General features: G+C 41.2%; 1 protein-coding gene across 1 annotated transcript; it reads left to right on the top strand.

Annotated features, from left to right (window-relative positions):
* Nucleotides 1-3876: 3876 nt before the first annotated feature.
* On the top strand, nt 3877-18853 carry Ublcp1 (ubiquitin-like domain containing CTD phosphatase 1). The gene is made up of 11 exons (XM_013036409.1): nt 3877-3957; nt 6456-6635; nt 7370-7461; nt 7859-7944; nt 8029-8144; nt 9818-9916; nt 12009-12046; nt 12527-12625; nt 14851-14967; nt 16611-16738; nt 17753-18853. The coding sequence occupies exons 2-11, from the start codon at nt 6482-6484 to the stop codon at nt 17778-17780; spliced, it is 957 nt and encodes a 318-aa protein (XP_012891863.1). The 5' UTR covers nt 3877-3957; nt 6456-6481; the 3' UTR covers nt 17781-18853.
* Nucleotides 18854-19163: the final 310 nt, after the last annotated feature.

Genomic DNA, 19163 nt, shown 5'->3' with positions numbered 1-19163 from the left:
AACAGAAAGCACAGTTACAATGTTCTTAGGGGAAACTGTGCCTGGGAAACTGCTACCAGATCATCAGTTGAAGAGGATCATTCTGCCTTTAAGCTTGAACAATAAAATTACTACTCTTCCTGAAGTTTCCCCTACAAAATAACAGTGAACTAGGTGAATATATCCTGCCACCCTGCTATCGTTAACTTTGAAAGCTTCATTCCACTTACCAAACAAAGAAAATTAACATGATTAACTTGTGTCGAAGAAAAGTAGGGTATATTTTTCTTTTTTGTCATGCTGGAGATTAAACTCAGGGCCTTGTACATGCTAAGCAAGTGCTCTACACCAATGACTTACCTTTCTACCCACAGAAACATTTTTATAATGAGAAAATACTATTTTTGTAATTAAGGAATAAATATTATTTTTCGGGGCTGGGAAAGTGGCTCAGTGGTAGAGTGCTTGCCTTGCATGCATGAGGCCCTGGATTCGATTCCTTAGCACCACATAAACAGAAAAGGCCTGAAGTGGCACTGTGGCTCAAGTGGTAGAGCTCTAGCCTTGAGCAAAAAGAAGCTCAGGGACAGTGCACAGGCCCTGAGTTCAAGCCCCCGGACCAGCAAAAAATAAAAATAAAAATAGTATTTTTCTCTCTTGAAAATTTTGGACTATATATTTATACAAACACGTGTTTGCAGACATTCTATACATATATTTTGGGTTAAAAGCAGAAATAAAGACTACTTTTTCCCCCTATTTATAAACATGAAAGCAATACTTTGAGATGTAACTAGAAGAATATTTCTAAGCACAGCTAAAAAGCCCAGACAATAAATACAAAACAATAAGAGACTCTGGAAGGCAGAGATAAGGCAGACAGGCTAGTTATCTTTAAAGAGCTGTCAGTGAGTTTCCAGGCTTTGGTTTTGTTCAATAATGTCTGGGTGCTGGAAACGCAGGCATACTGGCTATGCCCATGAACTCAGAAAAAAAAAAAAAGCCTTCCCACCTGAATCACGCTTTCTAGGAGGAGGAGCAGGACAAGGACAGTCCAGCAAACGAGAAAACTTTTAGCTAATAACTGCCTTTGCAAAAAAGTTAACAAAGGAGAGCCAAACTTGTTCTTACAAAGTGCTGCTTAAGCCTGGCTCCAGTGGCTCACATCTGTAATCCTAGCTACTTGGAGGTTGAGATCTGAGGATTATGGTTCAAAGCCAGCCTGGGCAAGAAAGTCATGAGACTCTTTATCTCCAATTAACCACCAAAAAGCTGAAAGCAGAGCTGTGGCTCAAGTAGTAGACTGCTAGCCTTGAGCATAAAAGCTCAGGGGCAGTGTCTAGGCTATTAGTTCAAGCCCCATGACCAGCTTCAAAAAATAAAAAAAAAAAAAGAAAGTGCAGCTTGCAAGGTTAGTCTTTGCCTGGCATCTGGAAACCACCTAAAGTTCCTACAAGAATATGAAACTTCTAAAAAAAATAATAATAAAGAAAGAAAAGAAAAAAAAAGAATATGAAACTTCTAAATAGTAAGAGTGACTCATTGTGCCTAGACTGTTCCTAAGCAATGTGACTTACACCACATACCTTGTGTTCCTTCTGGGAGATTGGAATTTCAATAGTTAGGTGGTAGTAACTTAATGACCAACCCCTCTTGGGCACTAAACTTCCTTGGTAGGTACCAAGTACCTCTTGTCACCATTCATTATTAGAGAAATTAAGAGCACCCAGTGTGATTCTACTGGGAGAGAATCTTCAGAACCTTTGAAAGTCATTGAAAATGAAATCGACTTTGATATGTGGAATCTATGTTAAAAAGACATCAGAGGAGGGGTTGGGGCATGACTCAGTTGGTAGAACACTAGTCAATGAGTGAAAGCCTCGGGTACTAAGTTCAAGTCCGAGTTCCAGAACAACAAAAAAGATATGAAAGTTAACATATATGTTAACATGTAGTTAATGTATAGAAAAAGGGACCAGTGTAAGGAGGAAGGGAGACAAAGGAGGATAATATGATATGGAGGAAATATGATATGAGGAGGGAAATAAGATACATGTACATTTTAAGTGCATGCCTATACATCATGCACATAAGTACATCGCAAACATGTATGAAAATTCCACAACAAAACCCACTACTTTGTATATTTCACATAGCTAATAAAATGCTACCTTTGTATATATACTATACTACACACACACACACACACACACACACACACACACACACACACACACACAGAGGATAAGGGACTTAAAAGTTTCCCAAAAGGAAGGATCCAAAACACAAGAATCAACATTTGCCACTTGCTTCAGACAGAAGGGAACTGCCTAAATTGCAAAAGAAGGAAAAGAATAGAGGATGAATACAGATAATGCTTATAGATGTAGAAAGGTTTCATGGCCAAAACAAAGCATAATGTCATCTTCCTAGAGTAAGCAAGTAAATTGGAAAGTCAGAAATCTGAAAGGAATGAATGTTTTAGTTCTTTGGGGGAAAGCAAATTAAATAGAGGACAGTAACTTGTCAGGAGCCTGAAGAAATCTGTCCTGTAAGGCAGATTCTAACCATCTGTAGCTCTTAAAATTGCCGACAAGAAAATGGGCAAGACGAATGGGTATTAAAAGAGAGAAAGTGGTACAAGTTAAATAAATAAAAAGATTGTCTTCCATGCGGGAGGACAAAGAAGGCTTTATGAGGGAAACATGTGAGCTGGACAAGTGAAGGCAGTCACCTTCTTAAAACCAAAGTTTTATACATCATGCGTACCATAGCATGTTATGACTTTTTAAAAATTTTTAGTGTGTGTGTGTTCTTAATACCAAGTGATGCTGGGTGTTTCCAGCTCTGGATTTCCTATTAGAGTTTGACATTCAGTTTTTCAGGGGTCAAATGGACTTGTCCTTGAATTTCAGAAAGAAGATGTATTGAAGTGGGATAAGACTCCATGCGACGTGGTTATCCTGACCGCAGGCCTTGCCCCTTCACTTCCCCAAAGCTCCCTCATTGGTTTCCCTCAGGCCTGGGTAAAATTCTATTCCCCATACCTTTTAGTGTGGCCCCAATAGAAAGGTCTAGTTGCTATAGAAAGGCCTAGAGGCTAGGGGAAGGATGAGAGGTTATGAGAAGGACTACAGGCTATTATTACATTCGGAAAAGCCTACTGGTTGTGAGGCCTGGAGGCTCTGGGAAGGCCTCAAAAGAAAGCTGCGCGCTGGTGGCTCACGCCTGTCATCCTAGCTACCCGGGATGCTAAGATCTGAGGATCAACGTTCAAAGCCAGCCCGGGTAGGAAAGTCGGTGAGACTCTTCTCTCCAATGAACCACCAGAAAACCCGCAGTGGCGCTGTGGCTCAAGTGGGAGGGCACTAGCCTTGAGCAAAAAGAGCTCAGGGACAGCGCCCAGGGCCCGAGTTCGAGGCCCGTGACCGGCACACACACACACACACACACACCCCACAAAAGGGCCTCAAGTCATTAGGTCTGAACGGTCACCTTCCCAGCCTCCTACACCATGCGACACCGCCGCCTCCAGGCCCGCGAAGCCCGCGGCCCACCCCACTCCCCAGCCCCGGCCCCCCATTCCCATTCCAACGACGTCACATTTCCCGCGCGCCCACCCCACGGGCGGACGCATGCGCACACCTATCCACAACCTGCGCGCCTTCTCCCCCGCCCCCACCTCAGGCATCTCGGGCCTCGGCACGGCGGACGGAACCTCGATAAAGTTTGGCTTCTACGTCGCCGGGAGGCGATTCCCAAGCCTCGGCTTTCTAGAATTAGCTTCCTACGGGGAGCGACGACAAAACAGCCGCCGCAGCCTCAGCGCATTTCCGGTTCCCACCACCCACGTCCGGTTCATCAGCCGGTTCCGGTCCCGGTCCCGCCCCCTACTTCCGGTCGCCTTCGGTTCCGCTGCGGCGGGTTTCTGCGTTCGCTGCTGCAGCCGCCGCCGCCGCTGGTTCCGCCGCGCTCCAGGTGAGGCGACGCGAGCTGCTGTGATGCGCCGCCCGCGGGGGCGACGTGGGGCTCGGGGGTCGTGACTTCGTTGCCCGCGTCGCGTGGACCTCGACGGGCTGGGGGACGTGATTGTCCTGGGCCCGACGCCCAGGCCCCTGGCCCCGGCCCGCGGGGCGGCGATGGTGGCCGCGGCCTTCTCGCCTCTTTGCAGCGCTGCCCGCGCGTTAACGTTGTTTTGGATTTCCAGACCTCGTTCCTCCCGCCGGCTGCCCCCTGCCCTCCTTAGAGCGGAACCCCGCATCCCGCCCGCTTTGCCTCCCGTGCGTGTCGGTGCCCGTCCGTCAGTCCACCCAGCTCTCTACCCCACACCAACCACCTGACGGCCGACGACTGACCGGGCAGACGCTTGATGGCTCCTTTTGCTAGTGTTGTTTTAAAAGTCGTCCGCAGCCTCGTCAAGTAAACGGATCCCTTTGCTTCCACTCGTCGTCTTTGCCACTTTTGGGGGGGGGGCGGGGGCTGTGTGTCAGGACTGGGGTTTGAACTTAGCTGTACCTTAGCCTTTTTCGCGCAAGGCTGGCCCTCTTACAGTTTTACTTGGGGCTTTTTAGTGAAGAATGTCACAGACTTTCCTGCCCGGGCTGGCTTTGATCTTCATATCTCAACCTCCTTATTAAGAGGATGAGCCACCGGGGCCCAATCTTTTTCTTCTTTTTAGTAGTGCGGTCTTGCGCATATTATTGTAACTTTTCTAGGTTTCCGGGTGTCTGCTGAGGACAGTAGTTGTTAGTCCAGGATTGTGAAGATTAAATGAGATGATTTCATTAAATTGCTTAGAATGCCGTGGTCTACAAGTACTTCATAAGGTTTGTTCATCAGCACGTGGAACTTGTATGCCTGGCACATGCTTGTTTTTAAGACAACACATTGAAGGACCCAGAGCAGTGGCCTTCATATTTTAGCATGGATCAAAGATAGTGGGGTGAAGCTAGGTCAAACACAAATTGCTAGGTCCCTCTGTCCATCTCTAAGACATTATCTAAGACATTATCAGATTAGGTCAAGACTTTGGTTGGTTCAGAAACCACATTGAGATCCACTAGTCTGGAAATGAAATGATTTATGAAAGGTCATCCTGGAACTCTGGTGATCTCATTTCAAGTTGGTCTCTGTCCATAACAACATATATTAGTGCTCAGTGCCTTCCTTGCTCTTGAAATTGTTTTTGTTTCCATCTCCTATAGTAAAAACTGTATTTCACTTTGGCTCAAAGACCATTTATTAGAGCAAGTTCTGTCTAAAATGACATATATTGCCTAAATGGAACACACTTGCTTAAAAAAATACCAGTAGATCATATACACATGAGTTAACATAAATATGAATACAAATGTGAAACATTTTTATATATGTAAATGTGGTGATCTGTACTACTGAACATGTTAATGATAAATACTTTGTTTTCTAATGGGTTTTCATATTGAGATTTAATGTTTGAAGGAAGCAACCAACATTGAGGTGTTAATGAGACTAATAGCTACTATGTAAAATGTGTCTGCTTGGTATGGAATCTGTGTAATTTGTATTTAGTCAACTTTGATGCCATAACCCTGTAGCTCAAACTTGAGAGAGAATTGTGGTGTAAAGAGATAGGGTATTCAAGGCTTAGTCAAAATTCCTGTTCTGCCATGGGCTAAGTGCCCATGATTACATTACATAGCTTCTCCAAACTCCTGTTTTCTTAATTATAAAAGAGAAAACATTCTCATCAACAACCTTGTTAAATAAAATTATCTGTTTAAACTGGCCAATTCATAAAGTAGTTTGTTTTGCACAGTGCCTGTGCAAGAACAGGAACTTAATAAGATTGAAGTTTACAATTTATTTAATCAGTACTTGTTATATAGTGCCTACTGTGCATCCAGCATTATGTAACTACAAATACTAATTTAATTCTGGTGAGAATCCTAAGAATAAGGGATATCCTTGTTTTCCAAATGAGGAAACACAGGCAATGAGAGTCAACCAGCTACTAAGTGGAAAAGCTAGAGTTGGAACCCAGGGAGCCTGACATTAGTCTAAACTAGAGTCTGCCCCTAATCACTGCCTCTCAAATGTTAAATAAACATGGATGGTCAATCAGGGAGGAACTTGCCTGTAGCACAAATTCCACCAAGTAGAAGAGGTATAGGCAATTCACTGTTGTACTTTTCTAATTGAACATCAAGGAGAATCTGATAAAATATTAAGAAAAAAGTAACTTTAAGCCCCAAACTGGGAGTGGAGTAACTTAAATTTTGGAGTCCTGGTAACTTTTAGTATTCTGGAAGCACTTCCGTATGGAGAAACATCTGTTTCTCTACAACTAAATTGTCCACTATAACACATACTCCACATGTTTGTAAAACTCAGAAGTTTTTCTCTGATGTGTCAGTTTCACTTGTTCATTTCTTTATGCTTTCTTTCCGTGTGTGTGTGTGTGTGTGTGTATGTGTATGTGTGTATGTTCTGAACAGAGGCTGCCTTCTCCTATGCTTGAAGAATGGCTCTCCCGATCATCGTAAAATGGGGTGGACAGGAGTATGTGGTGACCACCCTTTCAGAAGATGATACTGTGCTAGACCTCAAACAGTTCCTCAAGACCCTCACTGGAGTGCTGCCAGAACGCCAAAAGTTACTTGGACTCAAGGTTAAAGGTACCGTTCTGCTCTCCTTACATTGGATTTTTTTGCATTGATGCTTATGAATTTTTGTATTTGCTGTTTTCTCTAGTTTTCTTTAGTAATTCTCTTTCAAATTTTAGATAGGGATAGCCCTGAAGTGGTTTGAATGGTTAAACGTAAGACTATGAAAGATTACCTGAAAACACCCACCACTGTTAAGATTACTTTTGCTTCCTCTGACAGTTGGTGCTCCGGTATTAAAACATTGACAGAGAAGTCCCAGGTGAAATGATCGTTTATTTTCTGATGTCAATATTTTAACAATGTTTTCACCACAGCAAGGGCCTCCTCCCCCGCCCAAATTATCTCTTCTGTTTCAGAAGTAAAGATGACACGTAAAATATATTGGCAGGGTTCGTATTTAACATACAAGGGGCTTTTATGGTTTCCATCTGTCAATATAATTGTAAATCTGTCATTGTGTTTTAGGCATTCACTTTTCTGGGAAGCCTCTGGAAGAAAAAAATATGGTCTTGTTGAATTTAATTTGTCTAGTTAGTTGAATAAAAGCATTCTAAGTTAGAAAGGGGGAGAACAGCCTTTATATTAGTTGTGCATTTTTATTATCCCTGATGATTGATTCGACAGTAACAATTTAATGTAAGCCTATCTGTACTGAATCTCTTAATGCTAGGGGTTTATATAATGGAATAGTGAAATTAGCTCCTGGACTTTAGTGAGAAAACAGTCATTTGCTTGTATTGTAGGCAAGCCTGCAGAAAATGATGTTAAGCTTGGAGCTCTCAAACTGAAACCAAATACTAAAATCATGATGATGGGAACTCGTGAGGAGAGCTTGGTAAATGTTTAATTTTTGTTACCATTTGTGCCTATGAAAATACAATTTATGCTACCCTGTTTTATCATAGCTTTTAATTGTGGTAAAAATTGTCAGCCTGGTAGTCAATTAGAAATGAGAACTTTACTGTGGACATGTTTTCACCAGAAGAAAGTATTGGGGAACTTTGGAGTATGTAGTTAGCTGTAAGTATAGCAGAAGACCAAGTGGTCAAAGTTGACATGGCAGATCTACCAGGGAACATATAGATAGAGTTATTAACAATGGAAATCCCCCCAGGGTATGTGTTAGAAAGACTCCTGAACTCCAGTTGCACCTCATTTGTTATTAATGCTGTGCATGTGTTTGCTATGTGAAAGGTTGTGTGGTAAAACAAAACCTCTTTGCATCTCATCAGGAAGATGTTTTAGGTCCACCCCCTGACAATGATGATGTTGTCAATGACTTTGATATCGAAGACGAAGTAGTTGAAGTAGAAAACAGGTAAGTGTCTTGCACTTGAGAAGAAATTTTCATGTGAGGCAAAATGGATGTTTCTTCTGAATTTTTGTTTATTTGTTTTTTTAGGGAAGAAAACCTACTGAAAATTTCTCGCAGAGTAAAAGAGTACAAAGTGGAAATATTGAATCCTCCCAGAGAAGGAAAGAAGCTTTTAGTACTTGATGTTGATTATACATTATTTGGTAAGTCAGTCGTGTTTTTCATCTTCTGTCACCTACAGCAAATGGTTTTGTTTTCCTTTTTTCCCCCCACTAATTGACAGGAAACATTTGAAAGCTTCTTTTATTATTGCAAAGTAAATCATTTAATGTAGGAAATACACATAAGCAAAAGAAATCATTTGTTATTTTAAGAACCCAGAGATGAGCACTCTTAATATTTTATTTTATTTTTATTTATTTTTGTTGGTCATGGGGCTTGAACTCTGGGCCTGAGCACTGTCCCTGAGCTCTTCAGCTCAAGCTAGCACCCTACCACTTGAGCCACTCACAGCTTTTCCTGCCTAGGCTGGCTTTGAACCTTGATACTCAGATCTCAGCCTCCTGAGTAGCTAGGATTACAGGTGTGAGCCACCGGCTCCCAGCTCACTCTTAATATTTTAGTATGAGTTTATATCTCCTTTTTTCTTTGACTTAATGATAGATTAAACCTCATCTCAGACATTAAATATTATTTGGATATATTCCTCTGTGTGTGTGTCCACCTACACACACACACACACACACACACACACACACACATTTTGGCTTGTTCTGCTTTGTGGATACATCATAATTTAATGATACTAATCCTGATTGTCATTGTTGCTGTTCCAGTCCTGTGGCTGACCTCGATACTGTCCCTGAGCTTTTTTGCTCCGCTTGAGCCACAGCCCCCACTTGTGGCTTTCTGGTGGTTAATTAGAGATAAGAGTCTCACAGACTTTCCTTCCCAGGCTGGCTCAAACTGTGATCCTCATGTCTCAGCCTCTTGAGAGAGTAGTTAGGAATACAAGCATGAGCCATCAGCACTTGGTTTAATTCTGATTTTTTTTAAAGCACTAAAAAATGCCTACCTTTTTATGAGGAATATTTTAAAATAATATTGTGATATTTTTATCCCTTTTTCCTATTTATTTAGGTTGGTTGAAGTCTCAAATGTAATATTAAGGAAGCTGCTCATTTCAACCTTCAGTATTGATATTAGAATTTATTTCTAATCCTAGACTTTTCATGCATGTCATAATTTAATGTATACTTACTTTAAGGTTTAATGAGTTATTAGCTAGTCATTTGGGTACAATGTAATTATATCTAACTAAATATGTGTTTGGGGTCCAGTTTGTTTTTCATTTCATAAAATATAAATATCTAAAACGAGAGGAAAAAACCTTTAGCATTTTCTCCCCCCCCCCCTCTGTTGTGATGCTTGAACTCAGAGCTTGGCACTGTCCATGAGCTCTTTTGCTCAAAGCTAGTACTCTACCACTTTGAGCCACAGCTCCACTTCCAGTTTTTGAGTGCTTAATTGGAGGTAAAAGTCTCACAGAGACTCTTCTGCCTGGGCTGGCTTCGAACCTCAGTCCTTAGATCTTGGCCTCCCGAGTAGCCAGGATTACAGGTGTGAGCCACCAGTGTCCAGGAGTATTTTCTGTGTAAGCCTGGATTCTCACTTATGTGCTTTGCCCCCTGATCAAAATTCATTGATTAAAATTAGACTTCAAGGATATTGTATTTTGTGAAACATTTCTTTGTTGGCCTATGTAATTCAGTTTGGAGGAGTTTGCAAGTGAGTATTAATGTTACACTTCATAATAATTTTATTGCTGTATTATCCATGATAAACTCATAATCATTTGTGTTCAATTTTCTTTTAGATCATAGGTCTTGTGCAGAGACTGGGGTAGAATTAATGAGGCCTTATCTTCATGAATTTCTAACATCTGCATATGAAGATTATGACATTGTTATTTGGTGTAAGCTTTTTTCTTTATGTTAGATTTCATGGGAATAAGACTGTTTCTTGTATTCTTATACATGACTTTAAAAAAACCTGTGTTTAAATTTGAAATTTTTTTTTTTTTGGTCCGATCGTGGGGCCTCAACTCTGGGCCTGGGCACTGTCCCTCAGCTCTTCAGCTCAAGGCTAGCACTCTACCACTTGAGCCACAGCGCCACTTCCGGCTTTTTTCTTTTTGCTTATGTGGTGCTGAGGAATCGAACCCAGGGCCTCATGCATGCAAGGCAAGCACTCTACCACTGAGCCACCTTCCCAGCCCAAAATTTTTCATTTTTTTTAACAAATTTTCTAATGGGACAAGTCTAATTTCTTTATATCACACGTAATCTTATATATAGGTTTGCCAAATAACTCTGTGATGGTTAAATATAGGAGAAGAATAGATAATGAAACCTGAATAAAAATGGCTTTCTTTTCTTAACTTCCCTACTTTGACTACTGTGGAATCTTTGATGCCTGGGGTGTTACTGCATCAGTAGAGCAGTCTTTAGTTCAGTGACATTATTTTTCCACAACTTGATTAGAAAATGAAGTGGTACATTGATCTAAATCCCACCCCCCCACCCCCACCCCCCCGCAAACACTTAAGAGTTACTTTTGGGCAATGTCATAAGGAGAGTTACTTCTTGGCAATGTCATAAGGAGAGTTACTTCTTGGCAATGTCATAAGGAAACAGAAGATTTATCATCATTGTGGATTAAGTAAAATACCATCAGTCAAAGGTATTGCTTTTCATTGTAATAGGACTTAGATGAGAAGCCAGTTGGTTGCAATCTGTAAGTCTCCTTTGTACTTTTCTTTATAATTTACATTGTTCAGTAACTGAGTTCATAACTTTTAAGATTAAAAGCATGATTAAAATGCGAGAATTTCCTAGTTTAGTAATAGGGTAAACAGTGCGTCCTGTTCAGCAAATTTTTTTTCAGCCTCAGTTCTGATATAACATATGAGAAGAAAGTTAATGTCTGAGTCTGTGGTGATAACTAGACATATTAAAGGAAACATTGGTGTAGCAATGAGCACCATGTCAAACATAATAGTTACTTAATGACCAAGTCCATCAGCTCTAGTCTGTTTCTCATCTGGGAATTAGTCATAAAACAGGTAATAAATTTTAAACCAATTTCCTTTTCAGATTGTTACTTATTATAGATACAACAATCTAAAATTTAGTTCACTGTAATCTGATTCTTTTGCTCTACTTATTATAGATATAATAGTCTAAAATTTAGTTCAGTATAAGATGATGCTTTTGTTCTTTGAGGGTTTGTTTTTTTTTGAGAACTTACCTATTTCCCCTTAAATACACACATTGGTGAGTGCATATTTGTGCACATGCGCACACAGTCTTTTTCCTTTTTAAAAAATGGTATTTTTGTTGTGCTGAGGGTCAGACACGGCGCCTTGTGCATAGTCACAAATACTACAGAGCTACGTCTCCAGACTGTTTAAATTTAGTCCAATAATCTGGAACCAAGAAAATAAAATGTGGGTTGAATTTTAATGTCAGCAGTCCCAAAAGTGGTTAATGTCTGACAGTGAACAAAGGTATACCACGGGTATACTTTATGAATTTGTTTCTTTGTTACAAGTTGCTAGACTTCATGAGATGGAGTTTGCTGAGGCTGACAGAGTAGAGCTTCAGTAGGAACTGCTGACCCATAACATACTATGCTTATATACACCTGTGCACAGCCTGCATTTAGGAATGCAGGAGAAACTGTGATCCAGGCAACCCAGACGTTCAAGTTTGGAATTTATAGAGATCAGTGGCTGGGCTGGCTTTAAAAGGGTGTTTGTATCTTGATATATAAATTTCCTAATATCTAGTTCTTTTGAACATTGGTTATCTGTGTCTTAGAGATAAACATTATTTCTTTTCAGAAGACAACACTAAAGTAAGATTTTAAACGAGTATTTGAAAGGAAATTGCATAAATTTAGTAGGGTTCTATTTGTGATTCATTGAAACTTTTAGTCTTGTTGGGAAGCTTACTCAAAAGGAATTTACACTTTTCATATGTATTGTATTATTCCTCATGTTTTAGCTGCAACAAATATGAAGTGGATTGAAGCTAAAATGAAAGTAAGTGTTAGAAACAAGCTGTTTAAAATGTTTTGAAACTGCATTTGTCATGTTAAAATTCTGAATTAATATTATGCTTCCTGGAGGACATTGAGTAGATAAATAAATGCCAGTATTGGGAGTAGACGTACGTAAAGTACATGAAGTTAAAGGTGGGTTTACTGAGCGTCTCAGCCATTTCCATGGGGAAGTCAGCTCTTCCTACTTCTTCCCACTGTTGCACAATACTTTCCCAGTGGTGTGCCGTCCTCAAGAGGGGATGCTTTTCTAGGATGGGCAGTTGGGAAGTAACTTACTTCTCTTCTTCACACAGATTTAGCTGAGAGAAACTAAAATCCTGGCTGGTTGTTTAGAAACAGTGGAGGCCACCAGTATAGAAAGTTAACGTCTTGGGGAACCTGGTACTGGAATACCCGGAAAGCCTGGAATATCCCACCTCACATTATTCTAGTTTAACACCATGAACATTTGTGTTTATAGGAGCTGGGAGTGAGTACAAACGCAAATTACAAGATTACCTTCATGTTGGACAGTGCGGCCATGATAACAGTGCACACTCCGAGGAGAGGCCTGATAGATGTAAGAACTCCTGCTTTTAAGGATGGGTTTATTTGCAAGTGTACTGTCCAAAGTTATGCTGAGAGAGAAAGCTACAGAAAGTTTACAAACTCATCGGAGTGGATAGTAAAGTGGCGGCTGAACTCTGACACACAAAATATGTATTTTAGGTTGAAGACTTGAACTTTAATGATAATAATTAAGCACTTCACAGCAGGAAGTTGTGGCCTTGGGTAATTGTCCTATGATGATGGCAGGCAGGAAAGCGGAGTCAGACAAGTAGATGAGAAAAAAGCTGAATGTTGAGGAAGACACCGTCCCCTAGATGAAACTGGTACTGAAAATGCGTATGTCACTGTAATGAATGTATATCGCTAATAGAGTGATGTCTGTATAACACACATACCAATAAGAGCCACTAGAGAAAAGCACTGAACTAAAAAATTAAAAGTTTGTTTTGTTTTCAGTACTGGGGATCAAATCTAGGTCCTCATGCATGGTAGGCAAGCTCTACCACTTGAACCATGCTCCGAGTCCTTCCTTTGTATTTTGTTTCTGAAATGCAGTCTTGTTAACTTTACCCAGTCTGGCCTCAAATTCACTCCTGCCTCTACTGCTTAAGTAAGTAGGATGGAGGGCCTGAAGTACCATGCCTAGCAAGGGCTTTTCACTCATCAAAGAACTCTCTAATATGTCAAGCACCAGCTATCTACAAGGCCCTGGATGGACTGTTGGTAATTTGAGATGAGTGAAGAAGAGACCATATGTTCAGAAAGTACTCAGGCTAAAAGAATTGGGAAGAATATAGGATAGAAGAACAGCTTAAGCCGGGCGCTGGTGGCTCACGCCTGTAATCCTAGCTACTCAGGAGGCTGAGATCTGAGGATCGCCGTTCAAAGCCAGCCCGGGCAGGAGAGACTGTGAGACTCCTATCTCCAATAAACCACCAGAAAACCAGAAGTGGAGCTGTAGCTCAAGTGGTAGAGCGCTCGCCTTGAGCTGAAGAGCTGAGGGACAGCGCCCAGGCCCAGAGTTCAAGCCCCACGACCAACAAAAAAAAAAGAACAGCTTAGGTGGGGCTGGGAAGGTGGCTCAGTGGTAGAGCGCTTGCCTTGCATGCCTGAGGCCCTGGGTTTGATTCCTCAGCACCACATAAGCAAAAAGAAAAAAGCCGGAAGTGGCGCTGTGGCTCAAGGGGTAGAGCGCTAGCCTTGAGCTGAAGAGCTGAGGGACAGCGCCCAGGCCCAGAGTTCAGGCCCCATGACCGGACCCAAAAAAAAAAAAAGAACAGCTTAGGTGAGACAGTACTAAAATCACATTCATCAGTAAAATGACTTAAGTGACTGGCACTCATCCAGTAAAAGAAATACTGCATACATCAGGAGGAAAATATAATGTATTACTTACTAAACTTTAATCGTACATGGCCTGAATCTTAACATTATAAAGGATCTTAGTTTCTAAGCCAGGCACTGGTAGCTTGTGCCTGTAATCCTAGCTACTCAGGAGGCCAAGATCTGAAATTTGATGTTTTTTGAAGCCAGCCTGAGCACAAAAGCTTGTGAGACTCAACTCCAATTAAGAAGCCAAAGTAGAGTTGTGGCTCAAGTGGTAGAGCACCAGCCTTGAGTACAAAAGCTCAGGGGGATAGTGCCCAGGCCCTGAGTTTATAAGCCCCAGGACCAGGACAGTGCCCAGGCCCTGAGTTTATAAGCGCCAGGACCAGCACACATACAAAAAAAGAATCTGGCTTATTGTGTCTGACATTCCTTAGTAGTATTAGGACACTAGAAAGGAAAAAGCTATTTTCTTATTATGAAATATTGACAGCCTTTGTCAATATTTATTACCATTTAATCTCATGTAGTTTCTTGTTGCCGTATGGGTGCTACTAGCTCATGCCTTTAATCTTTATTCAGGAGGCTAAGCTGTGAGGATTGTGATTTGAAGTCAGTCCCAGCAGGAAAGCCTATGAGACTCTTACCTCCAGTTAACCATGAAAAACCTAGAGCTGTTCCTCAAGTGGTAGAGTGCTAGCTTTGAGCAAAAAATCTGAGGGACAACACCCAGGCCCTGAGTTCAAGCTGCAGGACTGGCACCAAAATAGAAAGAGAAATTTTAGGCGGCCATGGCCGTGTCACAGGAGGAAGGAGCTGCGTTGTCTTCACAACATTGTACAGCGCTCTTTGGTTAAGGAAGGGTAACTACTGATGAAATCTGAACTCAGTCTAAACTTTTATTCCAAGGTAAAGCCTCTCGGAGTTATATGGGGAAAGTTTTCTGAGTATTACAGCAAAAAAAACACCATTATGTTTGATGACATAGGAAGAAATTTTCTAATGAATCCCCAGAATGGACTAAAGGTAAGACATACATGCTATATGCTTATATAACCAGAACTTCAGTAGAATTTTTTTTTTTTTTTTTGCCAGTCCTGGAGCTTGAACTCAGGGCCTGGGCACTGTCCCTGAGCTTCTGTTGCTCAAGGCTAGCACTCTATCACTTGAGCCACAGCATCATTTCCATCTTTTTCTGTTGATATGGTACTGAGGAATCGAACTCAGGGCTTCATGCATGCTAAGCAAGCATTCTTCCACTAAGTCACATTCCCAGTCCAGAATGTTTAAGTTTTGAAGTTCAGTCACCACCACCTAATGTGGTTTTAGTTAGTGATGGAGCATGTGTATGAGGGTCATCTCAGACAATAACAGAGCTGAACCATTCCCAGTGCCTAGCACTTGCATTGTTTACAAGAGTTTCAGTATACAAATACTATGTGTTACCACTGCCCTCAGTACCCAGGCCCATAATATGATGAGGCTGTCGTTATCCACTGACTACATCTCCATTCCAGCGTGTAATAAAACAGTAGTGTCGTCTCCTGTGGGTAGGCTTCAGAATGTCTCCCTGTTGTCAAGTGACACCTGATTGCACTGTGTTTTTATGGTCATAGGCAAGACAACCTAAGAATTTAGAAAAGTTCACATGAAAGCGAACATTTAGTATTTTGCATGGATTTCTCCTCGGTAACCTGACTCATGCCTGAGTTTTACTCTAGGTTAGCTCTCTTCCTTGTCTTATAGCACCAAGTTCCACTCACTTTAGTACATAATACAGAGACATCTATTCCATGCTGGAAATCCCAGCACTAAGTTTTATCTAGTCCTGAACTTGGTGCTATAAGACAAGGAAGAGAGTCTTGCGGAAAGAACACTTCTGAAGGCTTCCTTGCGGGACTCCTACTTGGGTCTTCAATGAGAATAGCGTAAGGGACATGATGCTGACCTACATCCTGAAGTGCCACAAATACAAGAGCTGTAGCCTTGGGGGAGAAATGGATCCATTACCCTAAGAAAATGATTTTTGTTTTGCACCCACAAACATAATGAAGGGATTTTCAGTAGTTGTGCAAACCTCATTTTTATTATCTACGTAAGAAAAGAATGATACAAGAAAATTTAGCTGATGGAGATAGTTAAATTCCTAAAAACGGTTTCAGGTTGACTTTATTTTGAATGAAATGGTATGAGACTCAGCAGTACGAAGCAAGAGTAAGCACTATTCCACACCCTCTTATGCACCAGTGTCAGCTTCAGACTGTAGGAGGTCAAGAGTTTTTGATTGGGCTAGGTATATGGCTCAGTGGTAGAGTGCTTGCCTTGCATGCATGAAGCCCTGGGTTCGATTCCTCAGCACCACATAAGCAGAAAAAGCCGGAACTGGTGCTGTGGCTCAAGTGGTAGAGTGCTCGCCTTGAGCTAAAGAGCTGAGGGACAGTGCCCAGGCCCAGAGTTCAGGCCCCAGGACCCCCCCCGCCCTAAAAAAAAAAGAGCTATTGGTCATCCATATTCTCTGTGACTGCTTCTTGAACTCGACTGCTTTCACAATTATTTTTATCATTGATGCCCTCAGTGATATTGTAGTCTCAGTAACTCCAATCAACAGGACAGTATAACTTTTAGTAGCTCTCCTTACCACAATATAAAACTTGTTTTCTTCCTAATAGATAAGACCTTTTATGAAAGCACACCTAAACCGTGATAAGGACAAAGAACTTTTAAAATTAACTCAGTACCTCAAAGAAATAGCAAAATTAGATGACTTTTTGGAGCTAAATCACAAATACTGGGAAAGGTAAGTGCCAATTGCTTATTCTTAAAGTGGTTACACCCATGAATACAAAAAACTTGCAACTCCAGTATACACATAAATCCTTAGTATTTATTTTAAATGAATGAATTCTAAAATATTTTCTAGTGACATTTCCCAAGCTTTTCCCCCTTCCCATTTCTTGGTCGTATTGGGATCAGACTCAAAGCTTCTGTTGCCAGGAAAGCATTCTACCATTGGAGCCACACCTCCAGCTTTTTTTGCTTTAGTTACTTTCAGGTAGGATCTTGTCTATTTGCTTGGGGCCACCGATCGAGATCCTCCTACTTCTCCTGAATAGCTGGGAGTACAGTTGTCACGCACTGTGCTGATGACACATAGCTTTTTATTAGTTTTTTAACCTTATTAAAACAAAGCAGGCATTTCTATTCCAGTGTTCACATTACAGACGATTGACAGTTTGGATTCAGCACACTACCATAGAGCCTCAGTCTAACCTCAGCTGTGTTTCCTGAATCTTGAGAACTCCGCTGCTCCCACTCACACTGCTAATTGGAGTTCACCACTGAGACACGGGGAGGTGGTATACACCATGAGGAAGAAGCTGGTTTTTTATTAACATAACTGCATCTTTCCTTCTGCTGTCAGAGTCTCTCAGCATCTATTCAGCCATTAGGTTTATGCAAGGAAAACAGAATCTTTAATGGGGTGTGAGTTCCTAACAAGTTACCAGTGTACAATAACTGCACATTGAGAAGAAGACAGAATGGCCTTGTAGTTAAGAATGCATTTCTGGAGCTTCTAGCGAATCTGCCACTTGCTGACAGTGTGAACTTGGACACACTGCTTCACTCTGGCCTGTGATGGGTCAGTTCTGGCAGGAGCTCCGCCCAGAGCCATCATGAGGGCACAGAGGCAGTCAGCAATCCGCGACTAATTTCTGCTTCTCTGTCGTAGAGATAGCCTTTAAGAGCAGACTGAGATTTTCCGTGTCTTCAGCATGATAGAGCTTTGATGTGTGTGTTTGATTTCTTACAGGTATCTGTCAAAGAAGCAAGGACAGTAGTTAACAAGTTTTCCGGGCAGTTAGTGAAGATACTTGAGATCCATGAACTTTTGCTTTTCTGCTAGAAATTATTATGATAGTGCTGGACACTGAAGCAATGCCAGACTGCTTATCTTCGGTCTTCCAGTTTTTTGTAAATTTAATTTTATATTTTTTGAAGATCATAGCAATATGCTAGGAAATTCTTTTTCCCCTTATATGACTATACTGTTACTCTTGAAAAATGGTATTTTCTCCAGCATTTGTTGAGGTGTTTTTCCACCCAGCCCCTCATCTCCCTCCCTTCTTCCCCCCTCCCAAAAAAAAAGGAAAGAAAAGAGTTGAAAAAGAAAATGGGAGAGAATTGAGTGCTCAACAGCATCATTCTGTAACTTTGGAAACAAGTCATGTCTTGTGTTTTTTGTCTCACTGTTATCAGCTGCTGAGATCTAACAGAACCTATCTGGGAACTAGTGCTTTCCCCCTAAGAACCAGAAGGAAAAAAAAAAGTTAAATAACTAGTTTGTTAACCTTTAAAGTACCAGAATTTTGTATTCCTTTGTTATAGGCAGCACCTCTGTTCTGGAGTCTGTTAGTTCACCTCTGAATTCTGAGCTGTCTCAGTCTGGTCTTTATTCTTGTCAGTGTTCTTGAAGTAGAACTGGAGAGAATCAGTCATGATACAACTCTGTGGTAGAGGAATAGAAAATGAGGCTGAAGAACACAGTGAAGGCACAAGCGTGCATTTCTCTTTGGTGGCTAAGTAGAAGCACTCTGCTTGAGACCATTGTGATAATGGAGGTGGTACGTATCACCAATTGAGTTCTAACAAGCATGAACACACAGTTTTGTCCTATTCCTGCTCTATCTTGTATAAGTGCTAACACTTTCAGTGAACCTATCTAGCCACAAGATTAAATATATGTTATTTGCAATGCTTAAGCCTGCAGATATATAATGTGACCACTGTTTTGTGTTGACAGTATTGCTTTCTACAGTTTCCGTATTTGAAAGGAATTGATCCTTTTAAATAAATATGGTGTATATTGTTCTTATGGGACTATTTCAGTGGTGTAAATAATAAATATCTTTTCATAAAACATTGGTTTTATGTCCTCTATTACCTTGAGTATATGTGTACCTCTTTGTTGTCACACAACAAACATGAGGTTCACTCTTGGACCTTTTAAAAAATGAATTGTGAAGCCAGGCACCAGTGGTTCCCACCTGTAAATCCTAGCTAGTCAGAAGATGGTCAGGAGGATCTCAGTTCAAGGTCAGCTTGGACAAGTTTTCAAGACTCCCATCTCAGCCAACAGCTGAGCACCATGGTTCACATCTGTCATCCTAGCCATGGAAGAAAGCAAAAATAGGCTTGCAGTCCAGGCAGGCTCAGGCAAAAAA

The sequence above is a fragment of the Dipodomys ordii genome, unplaced genomic scaffold, assembly GCF_000151885.1.
Source record: "Dipodomys ordii isolate 6190 unplaced genomic scaffold, Dord_2.0 Scaffold284, whole genome shotgun sequence".
In the NCBI taxonomy this organism is placed as follows: Eukaryota; Metazoa; Chordata; class Mammalia; order Rodentia; family Heteromyidae; genus Dipodomys; species Dipodomys ordii.
This window is presented reverse-complemented; position numbering and strand designations above follow the sequence as displayed.